General features: G+C 51.9%; 1 protein-coding gene across 1 annotated transcript in view; it reads left to right on the forward strand.

Annotated features, from left to right (window-relative positions):
* The first annotated feature begins 8,524 nt into the window (after nt 1-8,524).
* NTNG2 (netrin G2) overlaps nt 8,525-22,008 on the forward strand; it is a 49,411-nt gene continuing 35,927 nt past the window's right edge. The window contains exon 1 of the mRNA XM_075170606.1: nt 8,525-10,288. Coding sequence (XP_075026707.1) covers nt 10,076-10,288 — 213 coding nt within the window. The 5' untranslated portion in view covers nt 8,525-10,075. The remainder of the gene's footprint in view (nt 10,289-22,008) is intronic.

The raw sequence follows: 22,008 nt of genomic DNA on the forward strand, positions 1-22,008 counted from the left end.
TTACACACAAAGACCATGACTTACGAAAACAAGGGAAAACATCTCATGCTTTTGCCTTATTGGTATTTCACTTTCATCGTTTCTGCAGCCGATTTTCATTTTAATTTAGAAATTTTCACAAAAACGAAATTTGAGTGAAAAAGCTCAACGGTTAGCAATGACTGCGCGTATACACGCACGCACATCTCTTCCTCTCTAGTGACAGACAGGATATTATTTTTCCACTGCATATGAAATTAATACCAGAAGCCCAAGAAAAAGCATGTAAATTCCAACCCTTAAAGCCTGATCTGGATCTCACTTCTACTGCTTAAGACAGCTATAACCTAGAGGAAAACTATCTGTTCAAGTTAAAAAGAAGATAATCCAGAGCTGCTGAATGGAGAGTCAAGCCCAAACTTCAGCTCAGCCTTGAATATGGAGTCATAGCCCAGTGCCTCCATAGGATACGGATGAACTGCTGCGTGCTGCTATTTCACTTTTCCTGTAATAAACGACTCTTTCGACTCTATCCAAAAGGAAAAGCTCCTATGGCTCATTGTTCTTGGGAACCGCTGCGTCCTTAGCTTGTCTCTCCCGTGGATGTGTGCCGTTCCATGCTAATAGTTTGGGGGGAGCATGCCGTAATTTATTTAACAGTTGGCAGGTCAAACCTCCGTGCCCTAGATATGCAAGTGCTGATTCGGATGTGGAGTGCAGAAGGTGTCCTGAGGACATAAAGTCAAAGTATCCATCCTGATGAGCATTCCTAACCCATGAACTGCCTTTTGTCCACCAGCCTGCAGATATGGAGAGCTTTTGTCACCGTTTTGTCAGCTAGTTCTGAGTCTCACACTCACCCCAGAAGGCTGGATTGAGCAATCGCTCCTTTACTCAAGGGCACTGAGATCTGAAGTACAAAGAGGGCCCATATTCTCCTCCTTGTTTCACAGATATTTGAGTAGGCAGGAGAGTAAGCAAGCAGAGAGGTTTTTTCCATATCTTCAATATGCAAATAGATTGGTGAGCTCAGCTCTCTATTCATTGCTTCCAACACACATGACACGGGTGATGCTGTTCCCATTGTCAGACTAAAACTGGGGGCTTGATGACAAGAAATTCACTGAGTTTCCATCTGCATAAAGCCGAGATGATGGTTAGGTAAGGAAAGTCACTGCACTGGAATATGTCAGCTCCACGGTCTACATCCACAATTTATTAGCTGTGTTTGGGATCTGAAAAGCCAGTTAGACTCCCAGTTATCCCTGCACGATCAGCTCTTAGGGCTACTTGGTGTGGCCTCATCTGCGTCTACCCAAGGGACTGCCACCTTTCTGCCTTGTGTAGGTGTAGCTGCTGTCATCTGGCTGCAGCCAGGGAAACTACCGAAGGGAGTATTCAACCAGCACATGAGTCAAGAAAAAGTTAAGCGCTGAGATTGATTATATATGTATTTATTAAGTTCCAGTGCTGCCAATAGCATATTAGCATAATTGGGTCAATTATTTGGCAATCAGCACATGTGTGCCTGGGAGGGGGGCATGGGCATGTGTCTGCTGGTTTTGTGCTGCTGAACACATCACCTGCTTGGAAGAGAATAAATGTGTTTATCCCAGTGCTGAAGAAAGAGAGAAAAAAGAACAAGTCAACCTTCCCCAGCTAGCTGATTATGCATTTTTCCACATCAAATTGTCAGCATTTATTCAATTACTTCACTCATTACAAGTGTGTTCTTCAACCACTAACCTAAAAACCCTCCCTGCTGCTGTCAGCTCCATTAGAAGTGACACGTTCCTTCCTCAGGTTAAAAAGCGTTTGTGGAAGGCATCTCCTCCCAGCGTGAGGCTCGGGGCTGCCGAGGAAACACGGCCCCGCGCTGGGAAGGGAGCTCCTCTCCCCATCGCCGCCCGCCCCGAGCGAGGCCGGGGGGCAACGCTGGGGCTTCCCGTGGGAATCAATCCGTGGGTTGAGGTGAGCCCTCCGTGGGGTGGCAGGAGTTGTTTTTAAAGGACTCCCAGGCAGGGATTAGAGGAACTCGCAGGGCTCTGTCAAGGATACGGAGGAGATCCCCAGAGCCAAAACCGTATACTCTCAAACACTTCCATTTTAATAGTAAGTTAAAAGGAAAGTTCCCCTTCTGAGGGGTTGTTAATTATAGATCCCTCCTTGAAATGCTCCTCCTGTTTTTATCCATGCTTACTCCCCCACAGCTGGTAAAGATAAGGAAAGCTCTACCTTCCCCAAAATCAAATAGATCTTAAATGCTTCCTGAGCTGATTCACTTGGCTAAGCTCTGATTTGATATATGAAACAAAAGCCAAGGCAAAAGACAAGGCAACAGAAAGCAACGTATTTGCCCTGTGTCAAGGTGAAGCACTTCCCATCACCCAGCCCACCTCTGCTGGGGTTAATGTGCATCAATAATATTTAAATGATCAAAGTTTTTCAGCAGAGACAGTGATGGGTTTTTTTCTGACTTGTCATGCTTGTTTTCCTTAAAGAGGCAATGACCGGCCGCGGGTAAGGCTTGCAGTTTGGCACGCAGGAGCATTTTGAGAAGCGTTATCTCCCTAACAGAACAGCAGCCTCATGTTTCCCTGCACAACAACCTTTCTTAGCCTAAAATGCTTTGCATCCCATTTCCTTGATCTGGCTAAGTGCTTGCATGCTGAAAATCCCACCCTCCCTCCAGCTGTCCTTCTGGCAGGAAAGACACAGCATCTTCCCTCTAGAGAGTACAGTCACTGCTCCTTTGGTTATCTAATCAGGGAGGGCAAGATTCACCGAGGGCCCTGTAAAACCGTCTGAGCTGCAGAAAATGCATCCGAGGTCTTGTGCGGGAGGGGGTGAGGCAGGGAGCCGGGGGAAGCCTCCCCCCCCAGCGCAGATGCTCTCTGCCATCTCCTCAGTAGCTTTCACAAAGGAAAAAAAAAAAAAAAATGTAGAGTACTCCAGGGATGGAAGCATTCGGCTCTTCCCTCTCCCGCTCGCTGGGGTATGTGTGTGCCTAAGAGCAGGGCACCGGTAGCGCCTGCTAGTCTGGCCCCGAGGCTGGCGCAGCAGCGTGCGGGAAGGGCAAGAAAAGAAATCTCCCCCCCCACGCTCCTGGCCTGCGTGTACCAAAGCTGTCTGTTGCTCAGTTTCTCAGGCTTTGTGTGGGTTTTCCAGCATTTCTCCTAACTACAAAATGTTATGTCTCTCCTTCCTTTAAAACTCAGTGGTTTTGTCTTTGCACCATGCACAAGGAACTGGGAAGCACAAACCTCCCCATTCTGATCGAGCTGGAAGGTTTCTTCACGTTCAGCTTGCTCAGAACAAAAGGACAGGACAAGGGTGGTGCGATGAGACAAACCTCCCCCAATAAGCGCAAGGTTCAAGCAGCCTTCCCTTCCATCATCCCTAAAACAAAAGCACCTTTAGCAATTTCCTCCCTTTTTCTCTGCAAACTTCTCCCCGGAGGTCCCGGCGGGCTGGAGGAAGCCACCGCTGGAACACGGGGTCGGGCTGAGCTGCGCCTGGCAAATATTACGCGAGACCCTCCCTTGCAAAGGGGTCTCTCGCCTGCTCCTGGGCTCGGAGCACGATTATGAGCCTTGTGTTTCCACCTAATAAAATGCTTACTCACTTGCAGTAGGCACTTTGACATCCTTGGCCGCACATTGCTAGATAAGGACTATAAAAAGACCGTATTGCTGTTATAGGTGATACAGCAATATGTATCCTCAAATGAAAGATCCTTTATAAGCCTGGTTATTATTCTGGCAATAATCTTGGATCTCTCTCCACAGACTCAACTCAGCTCAAGTGTTAGCAAGTGCATCGCCGCCGAGAACGGGGACTGCGAGGTGTCACGTTTACCTTCTGTTGTTTCAGTATATCCTCTATCATCCCAAGTCGGGAAAACACTTCCCTCTTCTCCCGCGCATGTCAAAAGCACCGGTTGCCATTTAGATTTAGGGAGCCAAATACAGCCATAGTATAAACAGGTGCGAGCCCGCATATGTCAATAGAATTACACCTGCTTATAATGGGTTTACATTTGGCCCTTGAGCCCCGGGGATCCCTTCGGGAGCAGAGGCTGTATTAAATATTAAGGGCCTTGTTCTCCACCCCTGCCTACGCTGTAGTAATTAAATCTCAGTGCAGACCCATTGATTTTCAACCGCGCTCTCCTTGCGTGAGAAGGGAGCGCTCAGCGCGAGGGAGGGGGCAGAGCTGTCCCCTCGAGGAAAAGCACATCCAGTTTGCTCCTCGCAGAAAGTTCACCCAGAACAAAACCATACGCAGCATTAAATATTTGCAAAATGTGCTTGGGCAAAAGAATGCAAATGGTCTAAAATTAAACATTCGCTGCAACTCTTCCCCACTCCTTCCTGCCTGTGACAGCAGCACTGCCGGCTGCTTTGCAGTCGCTTCCTTTGGGCTCCCGTCCCCGAGTGCCACAGACGATCTCTCTCCTTCCCAGCATAAGGACCCTTGGAGCCAGACCTGTTTACCCCAGGAGCCGGAGCAGGGCGATTTCCCACCCTCCGAGCTTGTTCCTGGATCTCCTGAATCGCTGCGTAACCTTGGACAAGCCACACAGCTGCTGCCGGCCTCTCCGGGGCATTACGCCGATGAGTTAATTCTGGTGATTTGCCTGGAGCTAGCGCCTTTTACCTGTGTCTATACACATATTATTGCTAGCTTCTGATCTTTTGAGCTTGCAGGGCTGAGAAAAACGACTTTGGTTTTTCCTTAAATGCCATGTAGTTTAGAAGTGTGACAACTCATACTGTGCTGTTATTCTTTCCAATTGAAACCTAATGATGCGTGCATATCACTTAACTCTGATGTCAATAATCAGCACACCACTTGGTCTTTGCCGTGGCTATTAGAGGGAATGAAAATGAAATACCAACTCCTTTTTATCCTGTTACTGTACCATAATAACTAATAAAGGAGTAATAAGTGAGACACGGGGAATTTCCAGGGGAGTCATTACTACAGAGAAGACCTAAAGGCACAAAGTGAAATCCAGGAGTATTAGCCAGCCCTGAATTCCCAGCCAGTGCTTCTCACTTAAGTAATATTGCTGCCGTAACGTAAGTGTTTACAGAAAAAATTACCATGTGGAAAGTATTGGTCTGTGCCCTGACCAGAGAAGTGGAGACTGAGCCAGAATCAAAGACAGCCTTGTAGGTAAAGACCACCCTGTGCATCAGTGGGGCATTTCGGCTGGGCCCCAGTCAAGATAGACGCTGGCATTTCATAAATCTCACTTACGTATATGGGAAACGTCGCCCAGGAGAGCTCTAAATCACCTCTGCCCGCTCACAGGATGGATCGTGCGTTTTCCAGGGACTCTAAGATGGGAGAAGCCACATAAAGACCTCAGAGCAATGGACCAAAGGAAATCATATAACACGATACTGAGTCGATGAGATTGCAAACCACATGCAAGTTGGACAATGCACTTTCTGGCTTAGAAATTATTGAATTCTCGGTTAGGAAGGAACAGTCATTTTTTGGTGGTCGTGTGCATAGGGGACAGTGGGGATTCTTTGGTTTTCCTCCCTGTAAATCGACTGTCATTTATCCATGTGCATGTCAAAAACCTGTCGCTGCTTAGGAATGATCCTGTCTCCAGCATCTGCCTGGTGCAGGGCAAACCTGGACCTTTACCTGCCACAGTTTTATCCACTCTGTCGATAGCTGGAGCCTCCTCTGCCCCTCAGTGTGGGCACAAGAGAGTTGACCTAAGCAACACCTATAGCTTCTGCATCCTCGTGCTGGAAGGTGTTATCACACCTTACAGCCCTGCATGTTAATCCCCTGCTTTACCAAAGAAAACCAGGTTTGGTTAAATCCCAAAGCACATTCCCACCATTATCAAAACATTTCCCAGCCATCTGATTTCCCCATCTCCGAGTTCCTGCTTTGTTTATCCTATTAATTCCAACCACCCCCTCTTCCCCCAGCACACACACGCAGCCTCATTTACAGCATCTTCGCCAGCAGAAGCCTCCCCAAAATATTCAGGGCACACCAACCGAGAACTTACACGTGCGGGAAAACCCTCGTGACTAGAGCTTTTTTTTTTTTCCTCGAGCAAACATGATCTCATGATATTTTTTTTTTAAGCTCTTAAAGGGGAAAAAAAAAAAAAAAAGAAAAGAAAAAAACCACCAAGGAGTGGCACCCCCGGCCTGCCGTTATCTAACCGGAGGCAGCGGGCTCTGCCCAGCAGCCGGGACGGCGGCGATGCCGCAGCCGCCCCACCGGGAGCCGCGGTACCCCCGGAGCCGGCGGGGCTGAAGGCTCCCCGCTCGCAGCCTCCTCTTCCTCGGGTGCTTCTCCTCCCTCCTCCCTCCCTTCCCCCCCCCTCCCCGCTCGCATTTCCTCCCTGCACCTTTAAGAAGCACATTGCCGGCCGGTGGGATGGTGTGTGCTAAAGCTGCACAGAGGAAGTTACGCAGCCGGGATCAGGCACGGAGATAAAAGCTCCGATTGTGATTGAAAGTGAGAGCAAAAGGGATTTCAGCCTCGGCATTAACTTGCCAGGGGAGCCGGGGATTGCACAAAGCTTCCCCGGCCATCTGCCCTTGGGGGCCGGCGGCGCAGCGGCTGCCCGCCGGGCTGGGGGTGCAGGCGGGGTGTGGGGGTCCCCCCCCCCGGCTCCGAAGTTCAGTGCTCGGCCGGGAGCCCCGCGCCGCAGAGCTCCCTCCCGGTAAGGACTTGCAGCGCCGAGCACCGGCCGATGGGGCGGGGGGGTGGGGGGGGGGAGGCGGGGGGAGCGGCGGACAGCGCGGTGCCGGCATCTGCCCTCTGCCCTCAAATCCCCCCCGCGCCTCCCAAGTTGCTCTCCCGGGGGTCCCCCCCCCCCTCCCCCCGGGAGCAGCACCAGCTCCCCACAACGGGATGGATTTTATTTTTCCTCTCCGGAGTTTGCGAACCAGGGCTGGGAAGCCAGGGATGCTCCCCACGCGGGGACGGCTCTGCCCAATTTAAACACAGCCCTTGCAGTCTCTAAAAGTCCTTTAGGGGAAAAGAAGTCGTGGTTGGGGTGGGGGGGGGGGAAGCGGGATCGCTTTGCCTGGCAGAGCAAATGCATTAAGGAGAGCGGCGGAGCGTAAGTGGGATTTACAGGTTTGGCTGCCGGGAGCCCGGTGCCGCTCCCAGCCTTGCAACGTTATTCCTGGGTCCAGCCTCCTCTCGCCTCGCGGGCAGAGCGGGTGTTCCCGAACTTTGCTTTTAAGGGTGGAGGGGAAGGGGTGATCAGCGTGGAACAGAAGACAAAAACTCCCGCTTGATCAGTGGGGGAGGGGGGGAGAGTGGTTGGGTTTATTTTGAAGGCAACGCTTCTGAAAGAAAATTGAAAACTCCTTCATTGAGTTTACTTTCTGTACTTAATTCCAGAGCAGCTCAGTTGTTGCTCAGCGTTGTCTCTTTATTTCAATAGGGTGTTAATCCAATAATGAAAAAAAATAAGAACCAGCTAAGTCAAGATACAATCTAATTTTGTGTTTTTAATACTCTGGCTATCAGTCCCCAGTGATTGCTGAGTACTCTTCAAAGAAGAGAAAGAGCATTGATTCTATTTGTTCCCATGAACTGCAGTTTCTTAATAATATCAGGTGAAGATTTATTTTCTAAGGATCAAACCAAATCAAGCAGGGCAAAACCTTTAATTCAGAGAGTCCCTCTCCCCCGTTTGCAGTATGCTGCCTTATTTCAGAGCAACATTGTGCAACTATTTCTGCAAAGGGACTTGCACCGCAGACTTCGCAGGGAACCAGCACGCCTGGCTGGCTGACTGACAGTAAATACGTTTTTCCAGCAAATTTTTATTGCCCTGGGAATCTATGACATTTAGCAAGCATAACAAGAAACTAATAGATATTATAGATCCCTTCTTCCTGGGTTTTTCCCCGACAGCCATTCAAGTGCAAAATATAATTGTTAAGGCTATGAAAATAGATCCATAAACTTAACAGCACTGGACTCCTCATTAAAACTACCCTGCTTGTTTTCTATACAATACTGGAGTCTCACGCTCTCCGCTGTTATTAAGCACTTGGCTGTGACCCGGTTGATGTAATAATTAGGAACTGACTTGTTATAACTGAAAAGACAGCTCTGATGTCAGCGGGACTTACAAACACTGTGTCACACCGGTTTATTATTTTTACTACATTTACTCATAATGTAAAAATAGCAGCCAGTCTATTCTTTCTTTGGGAGTTTATTCAGGTCCAACGCAGCTATAATAGGCTCTTCTGTGAGAGCTGGCGATGAAGCATGAGAGATAGCTTCTCTTTTCTGAACTCATTCGTCTCCATCAGCAATCTTTCAACCAAAGAGGGGGGAAAGGGAGATGGTAGCACAGCAACGTGAAGCCCCCGAACATGGATCAATGCATCTGTTAACCTGGAGTTTCTGAGCTTTAGTAACTGAGCTTTATGAGAAAACAAATACTAAACATGCTGTTAGCTAAATTGTGAAAGAAAAGTTGGGGAATCAAATAGAAAGGGAATTACCCAGAGCTAAATGTCTCTTTTGGATATGTGCCTCCCACCCTCTCTTATGAGATCTCCCTCTTGGGTCTAATGCTGAGAGAGGGTTTGACTTTTTTTTTTTCTTTAGTTCTTTGTCATTTTGTTTTGTAATTACTTAAGATTTTTATAGCTCTACTGGAAAGATGATAAAATTGCAGAAATGTTGCTCTAACCTGAAATGAATACTGGGAAGGTCACTGCTCTTTGTATTAGGTGAACCTTAAATGTTATTAGGACTTTAAATTGTTTTTTATTAAATGTTATTGCTCAGATAAATCATATGTGGGGATGCTGGACAATGTATCTGTCTCCCCAGCTGTCTTATTTATTTGCTTATCTTTTTAAGACTATCAATTTGTCTGTCTGTCCCTGCTTTGTGTCTGCATATTCTCTGTCTTCTAACAACCTATAGCTGCTTCTTGATATTATTTGAAGACCCATTAGAGCTCTTGTTGTCCAGCTGCTGTTACAAACCAGATACCTTAAATGGGGCAGCACTCCTTCCCATCTCCCAAACAGCAGAAGAGCCATAAGCATCTTACTATGGATTGCTTTTTATTAAAGTTGTATATCTCCCTTTTACAAAAACCTGGCTTGTTGCTCCAGCTGCCCCCCCCTTGCTCCCAGCTAATTTATCTTTCAATTTGTTGCAGGTGCAGCCTGCTAATGAACTCCCCCTTTGCCCTGACCATGAAAGAGAGAGGAGACCTCAGGTAGCAGCATGGCTTGCAGCTGAAGGCTTGGGGAACTTGATGCTCAGTTGCCAAAAGGCAGAGGCAGACAGAAATCCTCGCCTGCAGATGCCTCGCCGCCGCTGCAAGACGCAGAGGGAGAAGCAGCAAGGCCAGCAATACTCCTGTCAAGCCACTGACCACCCAGCATCCTGCTGGGACCGCCCTGGATCTTGCCACCCAACGTGTTTATGTTGACGCAACCATCCTTTGGGAGAAAGGAATTTTAGCTCCAAAGAATCTCTCTTGTCAGAGTTGTACTGATGACCAGATGCTGTATTTATTTTATGTATTAATGTTCAAAAGCCCCAATTATTATTTAAGGCAGACCACGGTTTGAGGCACTTTCCACAGCGACGCGTTTGTGGCAGACAAGAAGGTTGAGAAAAACCTGATCCAGCACCATCTCACGGCCTCTCCAATTTACTCCTATCAAATTTCATCAGCAGCTCAGAACTTGATCTTTCTATTGATTGACTGGAGTCACCTCTAGATATTTTCATGCTGATTTGGAAGCCCTTTCATACAATAAAAGGGGGGGGAAAAATGAGGTTAAGGAAGACTTTTGACCACTGATCAGCAACTCCAGCCAAAACTTTCCCAACCAAGTGATTTGCAAAGTTGGCTTCTGTGCTGAGAGAAACTTTCCAAATACAGCGTGCAGAGTGGGATCATTCCTGTTAACGTTTGGATCTCCTTAGACTGGATCGCTTTTAGATGCGGAGTTTCCATGCTGATCCCGAGAGCAACCCCTAGCCCAGTAGCTGCCTTCCTCGGATCTCTCGGCACTGCCCTCGCCCAGGGATCCCGCACTTGGCCGCAGCTGCCATGCTCTACCTGGTTGCTCTCCTCTTGCACTGTCTCCCCTTGGCCATGGGACAGTATGACATTTGCAAGTCCTGGGTGACCACGGACGATGGCCCGTCATGGGAGTTTTACGCTTGTCAACCCAAGGCCATGCGGATGAAGGATTATGTGACAGTACGGGTGGATCCGGCAGGAATCACTTGCGGGGACCCACCGGAGAGATTCTGCACCCATGTAAGTGTTTCCCTCCTTGTTTGCTGTGTTACAACAGACTCTGCTTGCGGGTGGCCAGAGGCAGCGTCCTGCCGAGATGCCGTTAGAAGGACGTTTGGCTTCAGGGTGGCAATGGTGGTTGCTGCCTTGAGCTCTCGGTCTCCCCATCTGCAAAATGGGGAGGAGGTGTCCTGCCCGCCCCGGTGCTGCGCCGACAAGAGGTCGGCCCTAGAGCGGGGATGGTGCTGCTGAGGGCAGGGTGAGGAGGAGGCGGGGGGGCTTAGCGAGTCCTGGTCTGGGCTGGTAAGGTCTGGGTTTTGGAGAAGCTCTGCCCCCAGCGAGCACACAACCCGAGCTGCTCTGAGCACATCCCCCCGCTTGCTAAAGGGCGTGGGGCGTGTTCACCCGTCCCACCCCAAAAGGCTGCGCTGGCACCGGGGTTTTATCAGAGGTGGGCGATCGGCTCAGCGTGGGTGAGAGCGAGGGGCAGGGCGGGGGGGCCAGCGTGGCCCCGCACACCGGCAGCTCGGGCAGTCGGTCTGACAGCCACGAGTTCCGCTGACATCCCTGAAAATGCAGCTCTCCCTCTCTTCTAGCTTCCACATGAGAAGACTCTGGGCAGACACTTGCCCTTGTAGTTAAAATCTTTAACTTATTTTCTCTTAAATATTAATCATTGCATTTCATTCCGTGCACCACAAAGCTCAGCAGGAACGTTTGATTTATAATTCACAAGGCTTTACGTTGGTAAAAAGAGTTCGGGGGTCAAAGCAAAGAGCAAAACAGCCTGGCTGTAACATCAGGAGTGGTCTGAGCACACATTTAAGGCACGGTGACCAAGCCAGTCCGTGCTGACAGTTTCTCCTGGGGTGCGCACTGGACAAGGAGTGTACCAGCCTAGTACCTGTGATGAGAAGGGGAGTTCTCCCCCCTCTAAATCAGTGGAAGAGGGGACAGGAGTCCCAATTTCTATTGCCAGCATTACCCAGACTCAGATCCCCCACGCCTCAGTTCCCCACCTAGAAAATGCACGTACACGTAGAAAACACCCTGGGCCCAAGCAGCTGAGGGCATCTCTTGAAAATCCAAGAGAAAAACACTGCTTTGATACCAGGAGATGCCAAACATTTCTGACCATCAGAACAAGCCGCCACTATTTATTTACCCAGTTCTCCCCAGCCTAAGGGGTCTCATTAGTACCAGGGAAGATAGTTTCACTAATTCCCGGCAAGTAGCAGCTTTTCCTTTTAAAAGGTCATTTGAAAAGAAAGATTAAGTCAAAGGTTGCAAATAAAACAGTTAACTATTGATGGGTCAGGCTGGATTTCCATTTATCTGACTGGCTGCAGAAGGATTAAAAGGTGAATACCAGATTGCTTTCTGCTACATTTGCGGCAGCTATTTGCAAACGCTTCTGGCTAAGGATGCTCCAGACTTCAGTTCCATTGACCTCCGAGGAAGCAAAAACTGCAATCAGCTCTCTACATCTCTTGATTCAGTCAATACTGAGCTAAAATCTTTCTATTCTGGGCACCAGCAGTATTTCCTTGTAGCGTACGCCTGCCATGTGCTGTAACACTTGCAAACACCGTGTACAGCCGTGAATGGGAGTTACACAAATGCAAAACACGGATTTGCCTTCCTGTCCCTGCCTCACCCCGGGGTGCGCGCCTGGCCCAGCATTCATCTCCCGATACAGCAACCGGCATTCACGGCAACGTCCCCGAGCAATTCCCCGATGAAGAATCAAGCTGAGAACAGGAGTAATATATTGCAAGTTATTGTTTTAGATTTTTGGGATAGGTTTATGAAATCCCACTGTATTCGTGGCCTGTTCTCCCCCATCTTACACCAGCGCTGTCCCCTCCAGAGGACTGAAGAGTTTGAAAAATGAAGCAGATGAAGAGCAGCCCTGCCGAGGTGAGCAAGGAGCCCACCCAGCCCTTAGTGCACAGAGTAGGGGACGGCTGCAGGAGGGATCCAGGCTCCAGTCCAGCCCAGGGACTTGAGCAGCCTGTGCTGGGAGGCCATCAAGGTAAATTTTCACGGCCTCTGTCACCGAGAATGACACGTGGCTGTTTACTGCTGAGCATCCCCTTATGGCCAGTAGAAAGTGGAATCGGCAAGAAATGGCCTTTCCATCGCCGGTCCTGGCTGGCGACTTAACGCCTATTGACATGCAGAGAGAGGCGAGCGGAGCCCGCAGGGGATGCGAGCGGAGTTTTGCTACCCCTGCGCAAAGGAAGCACTGGACAAAAATCAATGTTGCTGCCCACCGATCGTTACAACCTCCGAGCCCCGGCCCTTGCTGCGAGAGGGAGGGTTAGCGGCTCGCACGAACCCTGCGCGGCTCCCTGCCTGCCAGCCTGCTCGGATGCCTTTTGGTGTCCTGTTATCCTTTCTCTTCAGGTTTTAATTATTTTTATGTAACAGGTGGGTTCTCATAGGAGCCTGGCTTTCCAGCAGAGAAGTTCTTACAGTGACTATATTGCTTTCTTAGGTGTCTTTCAAAACAGCGGGGTACTGTCCGTGCAGTTAAACTAACGTTACTCAGAATTAAGCACAGCCCGGCAGGACGCCTGCACTGCCCAGACAACTGAAATCAAAATTAAAGACACACAGTTGTCCCTCCTTGCTTAAGACAGCCAGACAAGAGGGAGCTGGACGATGTCCCCGTGCGGGGCACCGCCGCGGGCAGGCAGAGGAGGAGAGTCCTGGTGAAGGTCAGGACCCTGTAAGACGGGGAGTGTTTCCTACGAGGCTGTACCGGTACCGAGGAGGCATTGCACAGCCCGCAGGATCGCACGCTACGGTTTTAACAACTTCGAGCAGCACTCACAGAGAGTTCTGCAAAAGGAGGTGCCTGGAGGATTGCAGGAATTATTTGGAGGACTGTCTTTTCTGTTTTACAGCAATTCTAGTCACATCTGGCTGCTCCCTTCTGGTTGGGAAGCGTTTCGCTGCTTATTAAAGCCGGGGGTTTTGCTTTTTCCCCAGTTCCTGCACCTTCTCCTATTCATGTCAATGCCTTTCTGGCAGGGTCACCTGAAAAATGAATTGTACTTTCCCATCTGGCAGGGCAGGGGGAGTGGTGGGAGCAGGAAGACAGATGGATAAGTAAATAAAAGCCTGAATGAATCTAAAAGCGTGACTGAAGACTAATAGGGAACAGATCTTTTAACCAAGGATGCCGAGGGAAGGGTGAAACTTCAAAGATCGCATCCAGGGCATGGCACAGAGCAGCGAAATGCAGATTTCAAATGAGAGGGGTTTGCAGGACAGGCACGGCCGGGGAACAGCAAAGCTGCACGGGCTGCGTGGGGCGGAGGGGAGATGCGGCGTTACTTCGCCATCCCACCCTCCCGGGGAGGAGGAGGATGGCACAGCTTGCGGGGCGCTCCCAGGTATTGAGGTATTCTGAGATGCTGAAGCACCTTGATACCGAGCAGGGACCTTTGAGAATTTCACTTGTAAGCGTTGGCATTTTGCACACGTGGTAAAAAAAAAAACAAACAGGTTTTGTGGGCAATTTACACACGGGGCGGGCGGCGGGGAGCAAGCAAACACCAAAGCCACGGTCCCTGCTCCAAACAGGTTTGCAGCTCAAGGGGTTTCCAAATCATTCTAGCAAAAGCAAGGTGGGGCATAAAGGAGAGGTGTCGGGAGCAGACTGCGAGCCAACGGCCATCACGTAATGGTTTCGCTGCTCCTGACACCCCGGTGAGAGCTTCCCGCACCCAGCCGGCGGCACAGTGAGCCCAGCTCGCTGCTGGGATGGGAGCACTTTTCTCCCCCCCCCAGAGGTGTCGAGACAGTATTTCTTGTTCAGACACCACTCTTTGATGCAGGGCCGAGCTCTTAGCCCATATTGATGGGTCAGGGGTATTTTTATTTGGCGTCAGCATTGTTTCATCAGCTAATACAGCTTGTTGATTTTGGCACGGGTACATGAAAGGAAAAGGCTTTATTTATTCATTACACATTCAGCCTAATTTGATGTTTAGTTTAATTCTTAGCTAAACTTTTCTGAATGACATGTGGTTATAAGGCTAGTACTAAAGAATATTTCTCTTAGTAGACCGGGTGCTAAAATTGGAAAAAGCAGACAAACTTTTGGGCACAGAAACCCTTTTCCCTACATTCTTAGCCCACCTCATACGACTCTACCCAACCAGATCTTCATACCCCTCTTTAGGTGCAACCAAAGGATTGTGCGTTTGGGGATGATTAAAACTAAAGTCAAAGTTTTTAAAGTAAGAAGGAAAATGGAGTTGCTTCAGAGATGCTTCTCCAAAAGCATTTTTAAAGATGCAGCATGATCTGGTGATGAAAGGATGGATTTATCCCTTCTGGTACCCCGAGCAGAGACAAGACCCACAGCCCTTCCCCAGCCCACCCATCTCCGGGAGGTGCCCGCGCTGCCCCTGCGCCTTGTTTCAGGTAGAACCGGGGGGGGACAATGCGCAAGGGGTCCTCAGCCTTGTGACCGCCCCGGGATTCACGAGCAGCCTTTGGGCTCGTATATAAGTCAAATGGAAAATCCTTTCCAAGAAAAGTGGATGTTCTCCCTCCTCCTTGAATAAATCAGCACTACGCACTGGTGGTTGCAAACCCATCCTTGGCCTTAGCAGAGGGCTGGGAGTCAGAGCTCCCCTTTGCCCTTCCGTATGGGACCTATATGGCCTTGGGGACAATTACTTTGCCTTTATGCCAAAATTCAGCCGTGCAATAAATCCACTCTCCGCTCTCAAATTGCCCATGACATCTCGGTCAGGGTTGTGGGGGTGGAAAGCTGCATCTTTCTTTTCAGATCTCTAAAGTGCTAACAGCCCCCCTTCCCTCTTGAACCCTCCGGTACATTAAATTAACACCCGGAAAATCCTCCCCTTTCCTTTGAGAAGAGCCTGGAAAAGGCAAGTGCCCCCATTTCCATCCGGATAAAGGTTTCCCTAATCCACCCCTTGCACCCGTTGTGGCATTGCTTTCGAGCGTGGGAGAAAGGGCCGGGGCCTTTTGGTTTTGTTCGCACCCTTAATCACTTCTCAGCGTCAGGGTTGCTGCAGAGAACACTAGCTGAAGTCAAGATCAACGGCTGCTTGCCCTTGGGGCCAGGCCCTTGGGTTGCATGTTATCAGCTGCTCAGCAAATTACACACTACTCCTCTCCTGCCACTGAGGCTACTCCGGAGTGCGGCAGGATCTCGGTGTTATAAAAGCAGAGGCTTTACAGAAAATGAAAGAATACAATTCAGCTTTAAATTAGAGAGTGCTGAGCAAACAGGATTTCCCCTCGCAGTCCGTAGCAATTTCCTTAAATGCCCAGTTCGGGATTCATCTTGTTGTAAAGTGGGATGCTGCTCCCCTAACAAGGATCATTTCCACTTGCTGATGGAAAAGACACAGCGATAAAAACCAAACTGTCAAGTAGATTTAATTGGTACAGTGAGCAGAAAGTTTACCCCCACCTTGAAAGAGATGGGAAAGAATAAACTGCTTTTAAGAAAAGCTTTGCTCTTCAAAGGGAACAGTGTCCAGATGGGAAAAGCTGGAGAGAACTGACTCTGAAGACTTGGTGGGGAGCGTGGCCAGAGCCGGGAGAGCAGCTCTTACAGCAGCTCTCACACTCACTCATACCCCAGCTCCAGGTATCACGGTTTTCCATAAGCAACTTCTGAAGCTGAAGGGATTCAGGGAAGTCCCTCCTTTTTTTTTTTTAAAAATCTTTATTGTATTCTATAGCATAGATACGATCTCCCATTAAACTTTAAAAGGAATTCTCCCTGCAGTCAAGACTGTCTGAGTGGGAAGGAGTGCTCTCCTACCACGCTCTGGTTTCCCTAAGCGAAAGTCCAGTTTTAACCTTAGTTGAGCCCAATTACAGTTGCAGACCCAACCAACCTTTTTAGCATCAGGATTTTGAGGTGCGGGCTTTAGGCTGTCCCAGCCCCAAGACCCTGCCCCATGTCCCATGCAAGTGACAGCCGCGTCCCCGCTGTTCCCCCTGCGGCAGCACAAGCTGCGGAGCCACAGTCGGTCGGACCAGTTCAGTGATCCGTCTGAAAAGCAGCTCTGCAAAACGACCCAAACCGCTTTGCTTTCCGCTCCCGCAGCAGCTGCAGGGCTGGGCGCTTGGCTGCAGCGCTGCATGCTGAGTGCTTGGCTGCAGCGCTGCATGCAGCAACAGCTGGGTCGTCTGCAGCAGCGACAGGCAGCAAACTGCAGAAGTGGGGTTGCAAAATCACGTACGGCACTGGATGAGCACCTCTCCTCCTGCGGTTACGCTCTGGGGCAGCACAGCAACGAGCAAGCAATCCCGATGTCCCCAGTGGGGACCATCCAAGCTCTGCACCTGGCTCACGCCGTTGTTTTGGAGAAACCAAAACGGAAACATGCCCAAGCAGCACCAAAACCCCTGGCCACGGGTCAGTCAGCACAGCCCCTTCCTTCGCAGCAGCCTCGTTTCCCCTGCAGCCCCCACAGCACAACCCAAACAGCTCAACCTAAAGGCGCAGAGGGGCCGGTAGGAGTGGCTGCCCCCGGCCCCACCACAGCCACGGGCCCCCGGCACCAGCGGCTGCACTGGTTTCTGCTGAGCTCAGCCCCACTTGCCAGAAGCAACCGGACCCCGGCATCCCACCGGGGAGCGGGACGGGGCGGTGAGGATCCAGTGGTCACTCTGTGTGCATCTCACACCGTCCCTGCCCGGCGGGGTACAGAGCTTACAGCAACGCAGCGACAGCCGGGGGGTCCCGAGGTTAATGAATTCCTCCTCTGACCTAGCTGGTGAGCTCCATCAAGCGTGAGCAACAGCAGCTCGGCAATGCTTGGCTAGCAGAGCCCGAATTTCTGACTTGCCGGAGTTACTATGCACGGGGGCTGTTGCTGACCTGCTTAGCGGGAGTTCTCCACCGAGATGCTGTGAGCCCCGCTGCTGCGGCCGCCCTCTCGAAGGCGCCCATCTCCTCGGGCAGTGCTGAATACGCCCTGGGCGTTACTCGGGCGGTTCAATGCAGCGCACAGGTTCCTGTGCTGGAAAACACCAAAGGGGCTTTTTCCTCTACGGACTGTGAAGCACTGCTTGGTGACCATCCAGGAGACGTCTACGGGGAGAAGCTGATGCCGGCAAAGCCCTGGCTAAGACCCACCCGGCAAACAGCAGTTTGGACTTCCAGCCTTCACCCCAGGCAGATGTGCCTCCCCTCCCATGCAGCGCCCTAACCCTGCCTGCAGCCTCAGACGTGTCCCGTGAGGTCCCGGCAAGTCCCCCCATCTTTCAGGCAGGGTCACCGGGCCCCACAGAGGGTGCTGCACTGATCCCGCACCCACCCTGCTCTGCTGCCCCGACCTGCGCTTGCTCCAGCATTTGGCACCAGTGCCTCCGTGCATCTGCTCTGCGCTGTGAGCAGGACGGCTTAGGGACAGCTCTGGCTTTTGGCTCCGTGGGGGTTTCTCCATTTGTCACCTGTCCCCAAGCAGGCTCCGGCTGCGAGAGGGGACTCGCCGGGGCTGCTCTCCCAGGCGCTCAGCGGGTGCAGGCACACAGCAATGCAGAGCCACCAGGCTGGGTCTCATCCCAGCCAGCTCCCACCTCTCCCGCTTGTTCACATCTGTGCAGAAGCCACTAACGCAGCAGCCTCCCCCACCCCGCGCAGCTCCACGCACGGCACCGCGACTCCAGCCTCCGCCAAGTCGCACGGGAAGGCGAGCGCCAGTGTGTGATTAGAGCAGCGCGGTGACGGGTGCCCAAGTGGGCAGGGGGGTCACCCACCCATGAGCGGTGTCGGGCGGCTCCAGCACCCACATGCCCGTAGCTCAGGACCAGCACCCATTTTTGCTGCACGCTCCGGCATGGGCAATGGGTCTCTGCTCCCCTGGAGCCAAGCTCCGCGTGGATGCTGCCACCACCGTGTCCAGTGCCCTTGGCACCTCCACGTCCCTTTTGGGGGAATATCCCAAAGGGAGGACTGGTTTTTACACCCAGCCGAAGGGTTTGCGAGGCCCCATCCCCTGGGCAAGTCGGCTGCTTCAGCTCCGTGGTGCTGCCATTAAGGGGGTTTGGGGGAGCCCTCTAAAGGTTAGGGTCGCAGTCCTGTCCTCGGGGACAGCCCCCCGCCGCAGCCAGGGCACTTCTCAGGCTGACCACAGCACCATCCCAGCCACCAACAAGCACCTGCTGAAACGTTACCCTTAAAACAGAGCATAAAGCAGGCAAATACTTCGCATGCAACAGCAAAAGCAGAGCGCTTGATGCAGCAGACATAGGAGCCTGATCGGAGGTGGGGGGGTGGGTGCAGGGGTATCCACCACCCAGCCACGCTCCCCCCGAAAAGGCTTTGGGGGAGATCTGCACCCACATTTGAGGACCGCGGCAGCACCTCTGCTCCCTCCTCTTTCCCACCCCCAGCCTCCGTGTCCTGCCCTCCCCCATTCAAACTATCAGGGCCTCTCTTGCAGAATAAAATATTAATAGCGGCGTAGCGAGCCTCTCTGCAAAGGCTGCATGTATTGAGCTTACAAGGCGCACAAGCTTTTAGAGAACAGGACACTTTTCCTACTTCCTAAGCATTTTCTTAGTCCTGAATCAATAACGCACTCGGAGCCCAGCACACAGGTCGCTGCTGTTGTGCTCCTGCTGGTAGGGGCTGTGGACATGGAGCAAGATGCAAGGGCTTAATAATCTGGCAAAAAAGGGATGGGGCAGGATCCAAGCAGCTTAATTTGTAGATGAGCTTCAGGGAGGTGCCCTGGGAAGAACAAAGCTTGGGTACAGAAAGTCCAGGTTTGGAGAGGAGCTAAAAAGCAGTCAATGGGATTAAACGGCTGCGTCTTTGAACGCGTGCCCGCGGTTGCTGGCTGAAGGGTGTCTGGTTCATCAGCTTCTGATCTCGGGCTCTGGGTCACCCCGTAATCCACTCATTTGCAAAAGGAGCGGTTGCAGGGGTGCAGGCGGGGAGGTGGGTGCGGAGGTGAGGCCAGGGCGCCAGGAGGGACGGGGTTAGGGTGGCTCACCGAGGGATTAGTTCACAAAGAAAGAACTGCTCAAAAATTATTCCATGAGAGGCCGGGCTGCAGGCCATGCGTGTCTGTGCCCAGCACAGATGAGATTATCTGCTTAGGAGTGGAATTTTCCGGGTGGCGTTAACCCTTGCATCGCCCACGGATGGGCTGCACAGACGTCTTTCGGGACAAGGCGCTGGGCAGCGGATCCGGCAGCAGAAGCCGAGCTGCTGCCCGGCCATCCCGGGGCTTTGGAAATGGAAGTGCTGGCCCTGCAGACGGCCTGCTCGGGGCCCTTCCTGGAGAGGTCACCTGTGGACGGGGCTGATTTCAGTCTGGAGGTTAAAATTCATCAGGTCACCAGATTTTCTGACCGTTTCTGGCTTGGCCAGAGTGGGCGTGAAGGGATTTGTGTCTGCACGAGCAGCGCCGGCTGCCTTGCGAGGGTGGATAGGTGACCTGGGTCGGTCCTTGTGCGTGACGGGCAGCATCCCCCTCCGGATCCTCCCTTTGCCTGGCTGTCAGCCTCCGGCAGAGGTTGTACCCTCTGTGCAGAGAGCAGTTCAGACCCTTTTCATGGAGGTACTAAGCAGCCTCTGGGGAGAGTTTCAGAGACAGCGTGGGGTGAGAGCGGAGGTTTCCTTCACCCTCATGGTTTGTCTTGACCCTCACGTCAAGATTGGGAGAAGGAGCCACTACTTTGCCCGGCTGCAGCTGCCTGGAGGAGCTCAATCTTCAGAAAGATGGAGCCCCCAACGCTCTGGGTGAAGCCTGCTCCCGCAATCCCTCCCTGCCTCAGTTTCCCCACCTGGAGATGGGATGTTGCACTGTTATCGCACGACCCTGTCTGGTGCTGGGATATTTCCCCACGGCTGGTGGAGAGAAGGGCACCGTGCTGAGCTAGGATGAAATACGAACGAGATGCTTCTCGAATTCAGAAGCAGGCTGGAGGGGGAAGGGGAAGAGCAGCCGTGAGTAGGGGTTGAATCTCTTCTCTGGCAGAGAGACGGGCCCAAGGGAGCCCGAGAGCCTTGAACGAGCGGCGCGGTGTTTGGTGAATGAGTATCTGCTTCAGGCCAACGGGAAGAGGCAAAAAGCAAAGCAAAATGTCTCGCTGAGCGCGTCCCGGCGTGTGCTCGCTAAGAACCGTGCCACGAAGCCGGCGGTGCCGGTTTCTGCTGACTCACGCTCTCCCAAATCCCGCACGCAGGCAAAGCGTGTCCTAACGCCCGTGCCGAGGGGTGACCTTGCGCTTGGACAACCTCCGATCCGGGAGGAAGGGGAAGGAAGCGGAGGAGCAATCAATCCCCCAAACCGCGGCCGGGGGGGAGATGGAGGGAGTGACATTCAGCCGAGCCAGAATTAGCAGCAGATCTGTGGAGGGACCCCATTTCCACCCTATTAATAATTCATTCCAGCTCTGCCTTTACCTGCTCATAAACAGCAAACAGCTTGTTAGCGAGGACGGTTTTCTCCCCCTTTGCTGTCTCTGCCCTAATAAGAGCCCCTTGCAGATGGCTGGGGGGAGGGAGGCGGCGAGGGAAGGGCACACGAGTGAGCAAACCACCCCACCAGCCCACCCTGAGCTTCCCACCCCACCCCACCCCATCCCATCCCTGTCCCCACAAGGCTCCCTGCCCCGGAGCCTGCTGCCTCCCAGCCGGAGCTGCCCTTCCCCTGCAGAGGTGAAGCTGCGAAATAATCCCTCACCGAACCGTGGATGTCTTGCCAGAACCTGCCGTACACGCCTGGGCCATTTAAAAACATCTCTTTGGAGGGTTAGCACGAAGAAGGGAGCGATGTGTATGGCTCGGGGCCGTGCTTGCTCGCGGGATGTGCAGAGAAGGGGTTTGCTGGAGCATTCCCAAGCACCCAAACAGCCCTTGGGCAGCAGCCGCACAAGCAGCCCATGGGAAAACCAAATCTTCTACCACACATGGGAAATAAGAGCTTCTGGATTATCTAAAAGATATATAACTTCACCTCAGTGGTATTTAAAAAAAAAAAAAAAAAGAGGCACATCATCTTGAAGAAAGCTATTAACACTTCGTTTCGAAAAGGCACATTTTGCATTCAGAGCACTCCCAGCGTCTCCGCAGTCCGATGCTGCAGCGCGTGGTCCCATCCAGGACCCCTCCCTGCATGCCAACAGGCATCCCAAAACGGCGCAGGCAAAGCTGTTCCCAAGACATTTGCCGGGTTCGAGTCACAGCCAAGCTGCGGAGAAAGCCCGTTTGGGCACCGGGAGACGGGGTAATTAGTGCAAGAGGAGGGACCCCCGGCCAGGCAGCTCCGCGTGGCCTCCCCACGGCTCCTGGCATCCCCCCACATTCCCTGGAGCATCGAGCGAGGAGGGCACCGACCCTCACCCGGGCTCACGGGGAAGGGCCGGTGCGGGGCTGTTTGGCTCGAGAGGGACCTCGTATTTCTCCTCAATTATCTCCGTGCTCCCAGCCATCTCTGCCAGTGAGTTATGCCACTTGCCAGCTGTTGGAAATAATCGCTGTAAATTAATGACAGTTGTTTCACCCCTCTCATCTCTCCCAGCCCATGAATAGAGTGAAAATTAATTGTCAGAGAGTATTTCCAGTTCTCTGGGAGTCCCATCCTGGCCACTGGCAGGTTATGGTTTTATGGCCTGAAGCATGAGATTTAATTACCCACAAATGTTATTTTTGATCATAAAATCATCTTGACTTTCCATAAATCTAGATAGAGCAGTTGACCCCTCAGGTCAGAAGCAGC

This window comes from Calonectris borealis, chromosome 21 (genome assembly GCF_964195595.1).
Source record: "Calonectris borealis chromosome 21, bCalBor7.hap1.2, whole genome shotgun sequence".
NCBI classification, from domain to species: Eukaryota; Metazoa; Chordata; class Aves; order Procellariiformes; family Procellariidae; genus Calonectris; species Calonectris borealis.